The following is a 12,557-nucleotide window of genomic DNA, read 5'->3' on the forward strand; positions in this document are numbered from 1 at the left end:
GCATTTGAGCTGTTAAATTCATGGTGACATAAGCATGAATATCATGTGAACACTGCCAGAGCATTTACCTACTGACATACATGTCGCTTTAATATGGTTACTTTTCCTTATTTTTCTTTTGTACTACATGTTGAATATTAGGATAATTTTCATTATGTAGATAGAAGAAATACGTGAATTTTTTCAAGACAATAACAGTTTGTTACAAAACATTTGTAATTAAAGACAGTATCAGCGGCAATCAGGGTGGGGGCTACTTAACTTCAGGTTGTTGGGTGGGTCAGAGGCTGAAGCTGAAATCTTAGAGGGTGTGGTTTTTATTTTGTGAGCATAGGGAAGACTTTAAATAGGGCGATGAATATAATCTTGTAAATATTATAACCAGAACAAGTATAGTCTAATCAATTGATGAGATAGAAACATACTTATATGTATAAAATATATTTCCTTTAACCTACTTAAAATAAAGAGAGCTCCTGTTCTTAGTTGGCTGATGGAACTAACTGAAAAAGGTCTTGAGAAAATTGGCATGTTGTCCAGTCTCCGCCACTTGATCCTTGGTTCTGGATAACCCTGAACATAACAAGGCAATGTCACATTTGAGCCAATTTCTGTAGACACATCAGCAGGCTCTTGTATGAAAACTGGAGGTGCTGGAAGATATTAAAAACAAACAAAAAAAGTCAGTTATAGTATGTGAGTACATTAAATATAAACTTTATTGTCAACAGACTGAATTTCAATCAAATCATCATTTATAAAATATTGTAAATTTACCCTGTATTAAGCCTCTCTGATATAAAAATAGCTTTGCTATCTGATATAAAAATTCATTTGCTTTATAAATGAATGGAGATAACAAGAAGTTCAATTATTTCCTTAAAGCAATAAACAATATAGAGAATTGAGATCCAGATCACCTTATACAAAGATAATCTTTCATTTTAGGACTTCATTTTCAATTTTAAGTTTATGTTACACTGCCCAAACTTTAAGACTTTCTTGTAAATAAATGAATTTTGTAATGGGATATTTTCAATATTTTCCAAAATTTACTCCCTTTGGCTGAATTTTAAATGAACTTGAGGTATACCAGAGGTTTTCTTTACTAATCACTATCTGACAAGTTAATGGTATTTCCTTCTAAATTACATTCTTGTCCACTATCATATTCTTGTTTCATATATCTCATATACTTGAGTTAGAGAAATTTAACAATCAGTAATACAAATTAAGGCCACAGAAGAGAGCATTTGAAAAGGCAGAATAGTGAGTGCTTAACATCTTAAAAGTTGAGAAATAATTCAGAAATTGTAAAATTACAGGTAAAAGGCCACATAATCCAGGTAACTGCAAAAATCGAGAGGAAGAGACAGAAAAACATCAGAGGCACACCTTGTAAAATGCAGAATGCAATACAGGGGGGCACCAAGGGTGAGAACAAAGCATGAGGCTTTCAGTGTGGCCCAGAAACTGGTGAATCATGTTTTGAGGCCTCAGGCAAAGAGGAATACAAAGGGCAGGATAGCAGGCAGGGGAAGAAACCTGCTCAGGAAGATTCTAAGAAGAGGTGCCTTAGGCAATGGGTCCTTGAAAAAGTCAAGGTTAAATCCTGGATAGAAATGATGGTAACTATCACTTTCAGAGTTAGGGATTTTGTTAAGTGCTGTCCATCAATTATTTCATTCAATCTTCAAGGTATCTCTATGGAGTTTTCCTAGTACTATTAGTAAAAGGTACTACTTTTTACTCTGATTTTTAGAGATGAAGGAATTGAACCTAGTTAATTGGCTCAGTGTTGCACAGAGTTGAATGATGGAGACAGGATTAAAATCCAGTTCCAACTTGAGAACCACAATCCTTTGTCGTTTTATCAGCCGACCTTCCTCTTGGGGTTCTAGTAACTGCTCGGAGTCATTCTGTTTCATGAAAACAGTTGTACTGGTCACTTCTTTCCTTCTCATGGGACTTCTGGGGCCTGGATGTCTCTGTCTCCCAAGCAGCACTAGTGCCTTCTTAGCATGAATGAAAGAATCTCCTCTAATGCCGCAGCCTCATATCCCTTTATTTCCCTTCACAAATCCTACCTCCTGGTCAACCAGCACTTTTTATTCTTCTCCAGACAGGACTGAACTTTCTGGTACTGGTGGCTGATTTATTATCATCCACCTCAAATGGAATGTCTGCTGTTGATCTCCAGCTACTAAAATATAGACAATCCTTTAATCCAGTTCAAAAGGACCTGGCTCTGTGATACCCTCTCTAACCACGAACATGATTTCTTCCTCAAGTTTCAGACAAACTTGCTCTCTACTCTTCTTACAGCATCTGCATATTTAGCCTACCATTAGACTGTATGTTTATTTTTTCCCTAGAAAATTGACATTTGCAACCATTTTTTACCTTTAATCAACAACTAGCGTAGTACTGTGGACATTAGATAGATATTTGTGAAAGCATTACTGAATCAGTATGAAAAAAAAATTTTGGTAAAAATCCAGTCTCTGTGTGTGTGCTCATGTGTATCTGTGCATATATATGGTGACAACTTTGACCCAGTACATTTGATCTTTCATTTTTTGAAGGAAACATGACAATTTCAGAAGGTTTCTTGTTTGTTTATTGAATCTAAACAAATTTCAATTAAATACCACAAATGAATAAGATGTTTTTTATAAAAAGAAGTGGTGTATCTGAGTTTAAATTTTTCTTAACCCATGAATTTAGGAATTTGACTTTTAAAATAATAGGCAAAATTCAAACATGATTTATGAAGTAGTTCATTGCTTGCTTATCTCAAGTTTCTAATACTAAGTTAATTTACTTTAGAGCAGGGAGTTTTCTCTAAACTATGAAGGTTAAAGTCTAAAGGTCTCAAAATGTGATAGGGTTGGAGATCAAGCAGGTGAATATAGTGATGGACAGAAAATAAATTCCAAAATAGCAAAAAAAAAAAAAAAAAAAAACCAAAAAAACAAAAAAACGCAGAAGCCTGGAATCAACTAAGTACTTGGGGGGGAAGCCCAGTTTACTGACACATTAGGACACTGGCATCCACAAAAAGGGAGGCAAACTAGAATGTTCCAAAATAAGAAAAAAAAATCTGGAATAAAAAAAGATATGCAAGGGTCAAGTTGTACCACAAAACTCAGTGGAGACGGAGAAGTCTTCCATTTTGAGGCAGCTTTGGGAACAGCATGAGGCACAAGGTAAGCACAAGCATGAGACGAGGGAACTGGTATCAGAAAACAAGGCAAATGAGAAGACTAGGCACCAAGTAAGCAGCAGAGATAGCGTCAGCCAAGAGCATAGAAAAATGAAGCGACTAGTGAGTCAGTGAAGATAGACTCTTCGTTACTTCCCACTCCTGAGGTCTCCAACGCAGCCTCCAGTGAGTTACACTGGGGGAATGATACACAGATTAATGAACAGCGGGAAGCCTACAGTAGGCAGTGCTTGTCCAGAGGAGGCTGTGTTACTCACGGCTTCAGAGACCACGCAGGGGGTTCCAAGGACAGTCCCACTATTGCTAGGTCTATAAACCTAGAAAATCAATTTATCTCCCCCGACTTAAGTTTCCCCAAAAGGGGGAATAATAACATTTCCTATCTTATGTTGTTAAAAGAGACAAACTTTAATCACCATTTCGCACACAATAGTCATCCAAATACAAATTTTCATTAATTATAATATTACATAATTTTTTTTAATTGTAAACAAATGGGATACATGTTGTTTCTCTGTACATGGCGTAAAGGCACACCATTTGTGTAATCATAAATTTACATAGGGTAATGTTGTTTGATTCATTCTGCCATTTTTTCCCTTCCCCCCCTCCCCCTCCATCTATACAGTCCTTCCTTCCTCCATTCCTGCCCCCCTCCCTAAACCCAACTCCAACCCCAACACTAACCCTTCCCACCCCCCATTATGTGTCATCATCCACTTATTAGCGATATCATTCTTCCTTTGGTTTTTTGAGATTGGCTTATCTCACTTAGCATGATATTCTCCAGTTTCATCCATTTGCCTGCAAATGCCATAATTTTATCATTCTTTATGGCTGAGTAATATTCCATTGTATAAATATACCACATTTTCTTTATCCATTCATCAATGTACTAAATCTTAGTTCTGGAGTTTACTGCATCTGCTGTTGATTTCTATTTATTTTCTTCAGATAGTCTGTTAGGATAATGTGTGATCCTCTGTGGTTCCCCCATGTGTGTGCCAGCTTTTAGATGTCACATACAGATACAGCTGTGTGCACACAGTATATTGAAAATATGATAATCAAAAACAGATGGGTCACCTTGCTCCAAAAATCCCTCCTTAAAATTATTCTAGTTCCCTCTACAGCAACTCTGGAATCATGTCAGTCTGAGATTCTCTTTCCTAAAATGACTAGACACATTGCTTTGGTTCTACCAAACCACAAAACACAAAACCACAATCTAAGACTAAACCCTGTGTGGTGTGGAATGCTAGAAATCAATCTCCTGCCAGACCAGCTTTTCGTTTGATGTAGCCAATCCTCTTTCCTTCCAAGTGACTTCACAATGCACTGCCCCTGCTGACCAAGGGTAAAAAGCCTTGGTAACTTTCCCTGTTGACCTGACATGTCCATAACTTAAAGTCATGATAATGAGAAATAGGAAAAGGGTGACTTCTTATAAGAAGATAGAATTTATGAATAATATTAAAGTTTTTATTATTTTTTAATCTAGTATTATTGGCGTGAGGTAACAGGCCTACAAAAACAATCCAAAAGTCCAAATAGCTACATGATATGGATAAAAGCATGTTTTTCTTCTTAAGTCACACACTACTACTTAAATTTATGCCCAATAGTTTTGGAATTCTAATGAATAATTTTATGCACTACTAAGCTTCACACTTAGCTTTCCTCAAGCGCCTTCTAAAAAGAAGTCAAGCTGAAACAGTGACTTTCATATTAAAAGTCCAATGCTTAATCTGAAATACTGTGCCACTATCACCTCGGTATTTCTATACTATTTTTACATCTCAGAGGATCAAAATGACCACTTCTTTACTGATGAAGTTCCTATTTGTGCATATGTGTTGCCTAGGCAGCTTCAGCAGCAATGACTGCGATGTGAGAGAACATGGGTAAGGATGCTTCATTTCATCTTTCTAACTCACCTGTAAGGTGGGTATTATATCTTTGTTTTATAGATAAGGAAAGATAGGCAAATGACCCATTCTCTCTTCAGAGTGCTTTTTTTCTTTTAAAAATACCAGGGCTTGAACCCCAGAATGAACCACTGAGTCACATTTCTGGCCCTTTCGGCACTTCTTATTTATTTATATTTTTATTTTGAGACAGGGTTTAGCTAAGTTGCTCAGGGCCTCACTAAGTTACTGAAGCTGGCTGTGAACTCACACTCCTCCTGCCTCAGCCTCCCAAGCTCCATTCTCTTAACCACTATATGAACTGTGAGAGAGGTTTTGGTGGGTAGCATGTTTGCCTTTTGACCTTACAGTGGAAACCACATCATTGCTACTGCTGGGGTTTGTGTGTTCATGGCAAGTACATCCTCAATTTCCTGAATATGGAAACAATGGCCCCATAAGATTGGACGAGGTCTACACTGAGAAGGATCTCATGGTGAGTAAGGAAAGAGTTAAGGTAGAAGAGAAGCATGAATGGTGCCAACTTTAGTACTAAGTTACTGGGCTAGCAATGGTCAAGGTTACAGTAAGCAAATAACAAAGTTTATGCTAATGGATCTATCAGGATAATTACAGGAATAAAATTTGAAAAGCCCATTGTTTTAGAAAGGTTCAAGGAGTCTGAGGATGTTGAATAGGAATGAAGATAAAAGAAAGTTTAGTTCAGTTTACAGAATGAAGCATAAATATGAAATACTGGTTGGGATGTCTCCTAACTCAACACAAGCCACCCCAGTACAGGTAGCCCAGTCCTGACATGGTGGATCACTGGACAGGAGAGAACCTGGGAAATCCAGAAGGTGAAAAGAGGATCCAGAAGGCAGTAAGTAAGTAAAGAGGCATGTGTAAGATTCTCAGACCTTCTACAGACTTTGAAGAGAGTAAGGATGTCATTAACTTTTTATTGGGAATGATGACTGAGGCCGTTTGTCCATTCTTCTAGAGTTAGAAAATTGTTAAAAAAAAATGTATGGTGTACATGAAATATTTGTGCAGGAAGGAAGGAGAAGAGGAACTAGAAAATGTTATATCTGAAATGCTGCAATCATGCTTCTTGAAATTCCATGTCTATATGGAATTCCAATCTTGTTTCTAAGATATTTCTCTTAATAATTCCAGACATTAGTCATATTAAAACACATCTTGCAGTGCCCTGGGGAGATTCTACTATGGCCTTTATGGTCATTTCCAACTTTACCGATTCTTCCCCAAAGGTATAATCACCAAGAATAAAGACTGTTCAATCACCAGACAGTCCCAGGGCAGGGTATCATTAAAAAAATCCATGGAGGAAAAATTTTAGTTTGCATGAAGTAAAATATCAAGCATTGAGGGCCTTTCATTTAAAGACTGAAGATAATAGAACTAAATTTTTTTTTTAAAATGCGCTTTCCTAACTTATGTCTAAAAAAAAGTTTTGGCATGAAAATCATTATACATACTACAGATAATTGAACATACAATTTGATGAAATGTCATATTTTATAAGTTTTAAGAGATGCGAAAGCTTCATTATCTGCTAAAATAAAGTTGCCAGGTTCTTTTCCATGCAAAACGAGTTCTGTTTTATTTCAAATTTTCCGCACTGTGTAGAATTTTTTTAAAAAAACGTGCAACAGACAAAGAAGGAGGAAAAACTAAAGTTCTTGAGTAACTCAAAGATAGTTGTCATGCACACATTGTACCCTTTACATTGTGATTGACATTTATTTGTAGTTAGTACTTTTTTTTTTAATACACTGGGGAGTAATTGCCAGTGAATTAAAAAATAATAATAAGGTAAAGGACCATCTGCTACCTTCCTGTCATCAACATTTCCAAATTATGGTCTAGGGCCAAAGCCTAATTTCTGGTCTCCAGATGTTAATACTTAGGAATCTGATGGCAAAATGAATGACTCCAGATAGAAAAATGGCATTAAATAGACTCTAGAGTCTAGAGTCTCTGAAGTCAGGTAACTTGAGTCCGAATATCCTGGCTCAGCCTCTCCCTAGCTCTGTCAGCCTGATCAAGATGTTTACAAGTTTCAGTGTCCTTAATCTATTATAATAGACGTAGACAAAATTATGGCATCTTTCTCTTTGGGTTGCGTGAGGATGGGAGAAAGCATAAAAAGTTCTCGATTCAATGAATGGAACACAGAAAGCACCGAATGAATGTTAACTACCATCATGGTTCCATCAATAATCTGAAATGCTCACTCTGATTTAGCCATTCTGACCAATGTTTCTACCAGACTGTTTAAAACTTATTGAACATAGATCAACTTCAAGACAAATTTGTCTGTTAGATTCAGATGCTTACAGCCAACATCCAGGGTGATTTTGCCAGTTGCTCTTCCAGCATCATTGATGGCTACACATGTATAATCGCCAGCATCCAGATCTTGTGTTTCTTGAATCTTCAAAAGTCCCAAGAGAGGGTCAATAATGAGGAATGTTGAGGGCCTTAACTCAAGATCTCCTAATTCAAAACAAAGGGGAGAACATTAAACACTGAAGTACTTACAAAGTTTACTCAGCTATTGGTTTGATTTCAAAACTTCTGAATAAAGTAGATTGCAAAGTTTCTAAATGCAAAATGCAAGTTGGTTTGCACAACATAGACACTGTAGAGTCTAAAATCAGGTCCTGAAATGAACTGTATACAAATATTTCCTACTTATATCTCTGTAAGTACCTAGATAAGAATGAACTGCTTGACTTATGCTGGGGACCTGGGAAACGCTGGCAGCTGTTATGGTAACAAGGGACCAGGACGATGGGGGCTGAAAGACTTTTCCACCATCTTTGTGGCAGGATGCATTTCAGTTACTCAGGAAATGCCTGAGAGTCTACAGGCATCTTAGTTTGGCTAAGGCACAGGTTTTTGTTTCGCTGAGTGCTACTGGTTAGATTTTGTCCTTGAGAATCATGAGCTGCTGAGAAAATTCTAAGGAGGGCTGGGGAGGAAGGGACCCCAGCTGGCTGGAGAGGTTTGGGAAAAACTTCTGGGAGAAAAGAAAGGATGAAAAAGGTCAGAGGGGTTTTGTTATCTTAATCTCCCAAGACGCATCAACTGAAATCTGTAGTATTCATTAAAAATCTAGATGTGGGAGATATGGGGTTGGGAAGTCCAGGTAGGGAACTAAAGTGTGGGAGGCAGAACCACATATTGAATCACAGCTCAGTGTCGAAACAAAATGGACCAAGAAACCAGTTATTTCTGGGTTCTGCCATGTACCACATGCCATTTGCCCCTATAGTTCCTCAATCCCCACCAAGAACCTCTTCTCTTTGAAGCCAACTAGACTATAATTTAGGTTAAACTTCTTATGCTTCCCTTCTTCCAGGAAGTCTCCTCTCCAAACAATGAAATTAATCAGGATAACTAGCATCATAAAAGAGTACATGGTACTAGATATTTATCGCCAGTCCAATGTCTACATCTTTTTTATTTTGTAAAGAATGATATAAAATATGTGAGGGCCCTAAAAACACCCAGAAGGTTTGAAGGCCATTGCTCTTAGGGTTTCATGACATGGCCAGATGTCAGGTCTGAAAGGGTACCCTTCAAAATGTCACAAACCAGCCACAGGTCCTGGGTCCGAAAACCATAGAAATAATTTTTCTTGCAAAAAGAACAAAGAAGATCGTAGGAATAACTGTTTGCGAAGAGAGCCCAGGAGCTAGTCATTCTCTATGACACTACAAAACAGCACCAATCAACAGACTCAGGACAACAAACAGCCAGTTCTCTCCTTGTTTATAAAATTATCTGAGGAGGGGAGGTCAAAGAAGGTCTAAATTAAAAAAAAAAAAAAAATTGCATTAGCAACCAACCATCAGTGCCAAAAATGAAGTTTTTTCCAGCATTCCAGTATTTTAAACCCCCAATCATCCTTTTAAGCTTGCTACTACATACCACTCGAGAATGATAGAAGCAACTAAAGCTGTTTCTGTGTGCCTCTGGGAAATTTTCATAAATAAAAGCAGATGATGTTGACATAAACTTTCCTCCCACCAAAGGAAGATACAATGTGACCCTGCTGTTCATTAAGTATTAAAATGTTTGGACTAAATGCATTTAGGCTTTTGGAATTTACTTTTCCCCTATATTTCTGAGGACATAGCATTCATCAGGGGATGAAAATAAAGACCTGTTGCTAGTAGCCCTTTTTCAAAATAAAAATGTCTAAAGAATACTAGTCATGAATCATGCTAAGTGAAATAGCATCCCCCAAAACCAAAGGTAGAATGTTCTCTCTGATATGTGGATGTTGACTCACAATGGGGTGGGGGGATTTCACCGGATTGAACAGGGCAGAATGTGGGGGAAGGAAGGGGAGATAGGAATGGGAAAGACAGTAGAATGAACTGGACATCACTTTCCTATGTTCATATATGAATACACGAGCAGGATAACCACAAAAATAGGAAGTTATACCCCACATACATATGGTATGTCAAAATACATTCTACTGTTATGTATAACTAAAAAGAATACCAAAAAAATTTAAAAATAAATAAAGAGAATACTAGCCATGAAACAAAATATTAATTGGAAAACACTCAAGTTTGAATTGTGATCACAATTTGACAGTCTCTCCTTTCTTAATTTCCACTGAAAAAATAGTTATCAAATTAGTAAGATGTCATAGAGAGGAATGGGGTTGTGGCTCAGTAGTACAGCACTTGCCTAACATGTGTGAAGCACTGGGTTCAATTTTCAGTACTGCATGTAAATAAATGAATAAAATAAAGGTTCATCAACAATTAAAAAATATTTAAAAAAAAAAAGATGCCATAGAGAATACAGAACCTTTCAAATGGAAATGAAATAGGGATTATTTAGTTTAAATATCAAATAAGATTGAAGAATATTAGATACATTGAAAAATATATAAATGTTCCTACTAGTCTGTTCTATAATTTAACAATCATTACGACTGTAAAAGGTTTGCTTTTGGCTAGATTTAAATTCAGTCCTGGTCTTTGTGAACATAAAGACTAAAGATCATTATCCCCAGCACATGAGCTATTCAAATAGTAGATGATTAAGTAGTTATAAAAAATATGGATCTCAAGACTCCTTACGTTACTCTTAAAAATTACTGGGAACTCTCATCAACTGTTGTTAATGTGGATTATGCTAATTTGCATTTAATATTTTAGAAATTAAACTAAGAAATTTAAAAACATGCATTGGCCCGCTGGTGACAGCCTTTCTGACCAGAACAAGCTCCGAGTCCCGGAGCCAGTGCAGCTCAGCGTACTCTGGCACACAAGCAGATTCAGGGTCCAGACAGGGCAGCCAGAGACTTCCCCAAGTAGTCGGGACCCCTGCGGTGGGAGGTGCCGTTCAAGGCTAGCTTCTCGGAGCAGACCGCCCAGTGAGAGACTTTCTACATAGAACCAGCCACAAGCCCCCGAACCAACGGAGAGCCTCGATCCGCAAACAGCCTCTGGGATCAGGGCAGGGCAGCCAGACACCTCTTCAGGCGGCTCTGCCCACTCCGGCTGCAGGCTCTCTTCTCGGGGCGATCCAAGATGGCGGCCTAGAGGGAGACTGCACCCCCTGTCGCTCCAGAACCCAGGAGTTAAGAAGGGGAGGCATTGAGAGACTCGGACTGAAATAGAGCCACGGGTGAGTCTGCCCACTGGGTAAAGCTCGGCCCGGGGGGCAGGCCCAGATAGAGGTGGCTTATTGGAGCCGGGCAGGGCAGCTAGAGTCTTCCCAAGGTAGCCTTCCACACTCCGGCAGTGAGCTCCTCCCACACGGCCAGCTGCACGGTGCAGGCCCACAGTGAGAGCATTTCAGCACAGAGCCAGTTCCAAATCGTGGAACCAGTAGGGGGCTAGGGGCAGTTTTCTTCGGATACGCTGCTTTATCAGATTCCTCCAAGACATCAGGCTACTGAAGGCTGGGAGGTGATACACTGGAAATCTACCGGGACACTATAAGCCAATAGCGGAAAACTGCAATATCTCAGGGTCCCACTGACAACTGACCAATATGAGAAAACAAGGGAAGAAAATGTCCCAAACAAACCTAGATACTACATCAATAAAACCCAATGACAGCACAGCAGAAGAAATGTCAGAAAGGGAGTTCAGAATGTACGTAATTAAAACGATCAGGGAAGCAAACGAGGAGATGAAAGAGCAAATGCAGGCATTGAAGGAGGAGATGAAAGAGCAAATGCAGGCATTAAATGATCACACCAATCAACAGTTAAAAGACCAAATACGGGAAGCAAGAGATCTTTCAATAAAGAGTTAGAGATACTGAAAAAAAACCAAACTGAAATACTTGAAATGAAGGAAACAATAAACCAAGTTAAAAACTCCATAGAAAGCATAACCAATAGAATGGAGCACCTGGAAGACAGAACCTCAGACATTGAAGACAAATTATTTAATCTTGAAAGCAAAGTTGGCCAAACAGAAAAGATGGTAAGAAATCATGAACAGAATCTACAAGAATTATGGGATATCATGAAAAGGCCAAATTTAAGAATTATTGGGATTGAGGAAGGCTTAGAGAAACAAACCAAAGGAATGAACAATCTATTCAATGAAATAATATCAGAAAATTTCCCAAATCTGAAGAATGAAATGGAAAACCAAATACAAGAGGCTTATAGAACTCCAAACATACAAAATTACAACAGACCCACACCAAGACACATTATTATGAAAATACCTAACATACAAAATAAAGACAGAATTTTAAAGGCCGCAAGAGAAAAGAATCAAATTACATTCAGAGGGAAACCAATAAGAATATCAGCAGATTTTTCAATCCAGACCCTAAAAGCCAGAAGGGCCTGGAACAACATTTACCAAGCCCTGAAAGAAAACAGATGCCAACCAAGAATCTTATACCCAGCAAAACTTACCTACAAATTTGACGATGAAATAAGATCCTTCCATGATAAACAAAAGCTAAAGGAATTTACAAAAAGAAAGCCAGCATTACAGAACATTCTCAGCAAAATATTCCATGAGGAAGAGATGAAAAACAACGATGCAAATCAGCAACAGGAGGCGCTAGTCTAAAGGAATAGCCAAATAAAGGAGAAACCAAATCATGTCAAAAACAAATATGAGTCAATTGACTGGGAATACAAATCATATCACAATAATAACCCTGAATGTTAATGGCCTGAATTCATCAATCAAAAGACACAGACTGGCAGATTGGATTAAAAAGAAAAATCCAACAATATGCTGCCTGCAAGAGACTCACCTCATAGAAAGAGACACCCATAGACTAAGGTGAAAGGATGGGGAAAAACATACCATGCACACGGACACAGCAAAAAAGCTGGAGTATCCATCCTCATCTCAGATAATGTGGACTTCAAACCAAAACTAGTCAGA

General features: G+C 38.0%; 1 protein-coding gene across 5 annotated transcripts in view; it reads right to left on the reverse strand.

Moving 5' to 3' along the window:
• Hmcn1 (hemicentin 1) overlaps positions 1 to 12,557 on the reverse strand; it is a 413,611-nt gene that overhangs the window by 191,415 nt on the left and 209,639 nt on the right. For all 5 annotated transcript variants that reach the window (XM_047520702.1, XM_047520699.1, XM_047520701.1 and 2 more), the window contains 2 exons: positions 7,498 to 7,656; positions 459 to 653 (listed from right to left, as the gene is read on the reverse strand). In XM_047520702.1, the coding sequence (XP_047376658.1) occupies positions 459 to 653; positions 7,498 to 7,656 (354 nt within the window). The remainder of the gene's footprint in view (positions 1 to 458; positions 654 to 7,497; positions 7,657 to 12,557) is intronic.

The sequence above is a fragment of the Sciurus carolinensis genome, chromosome 12 (genome assembly GCF_902686445.1).
Source record: "Sciurus carolinensis chromosome 12, mSciCar1.2, whole genome shotgun sequence".
Taxonomy (NCBI): Eukaryota; Metazoa; Chordata; class Mammalia; order Rodentia; family Sciuridae; genus Sciurus; species Sciurus carolinensis.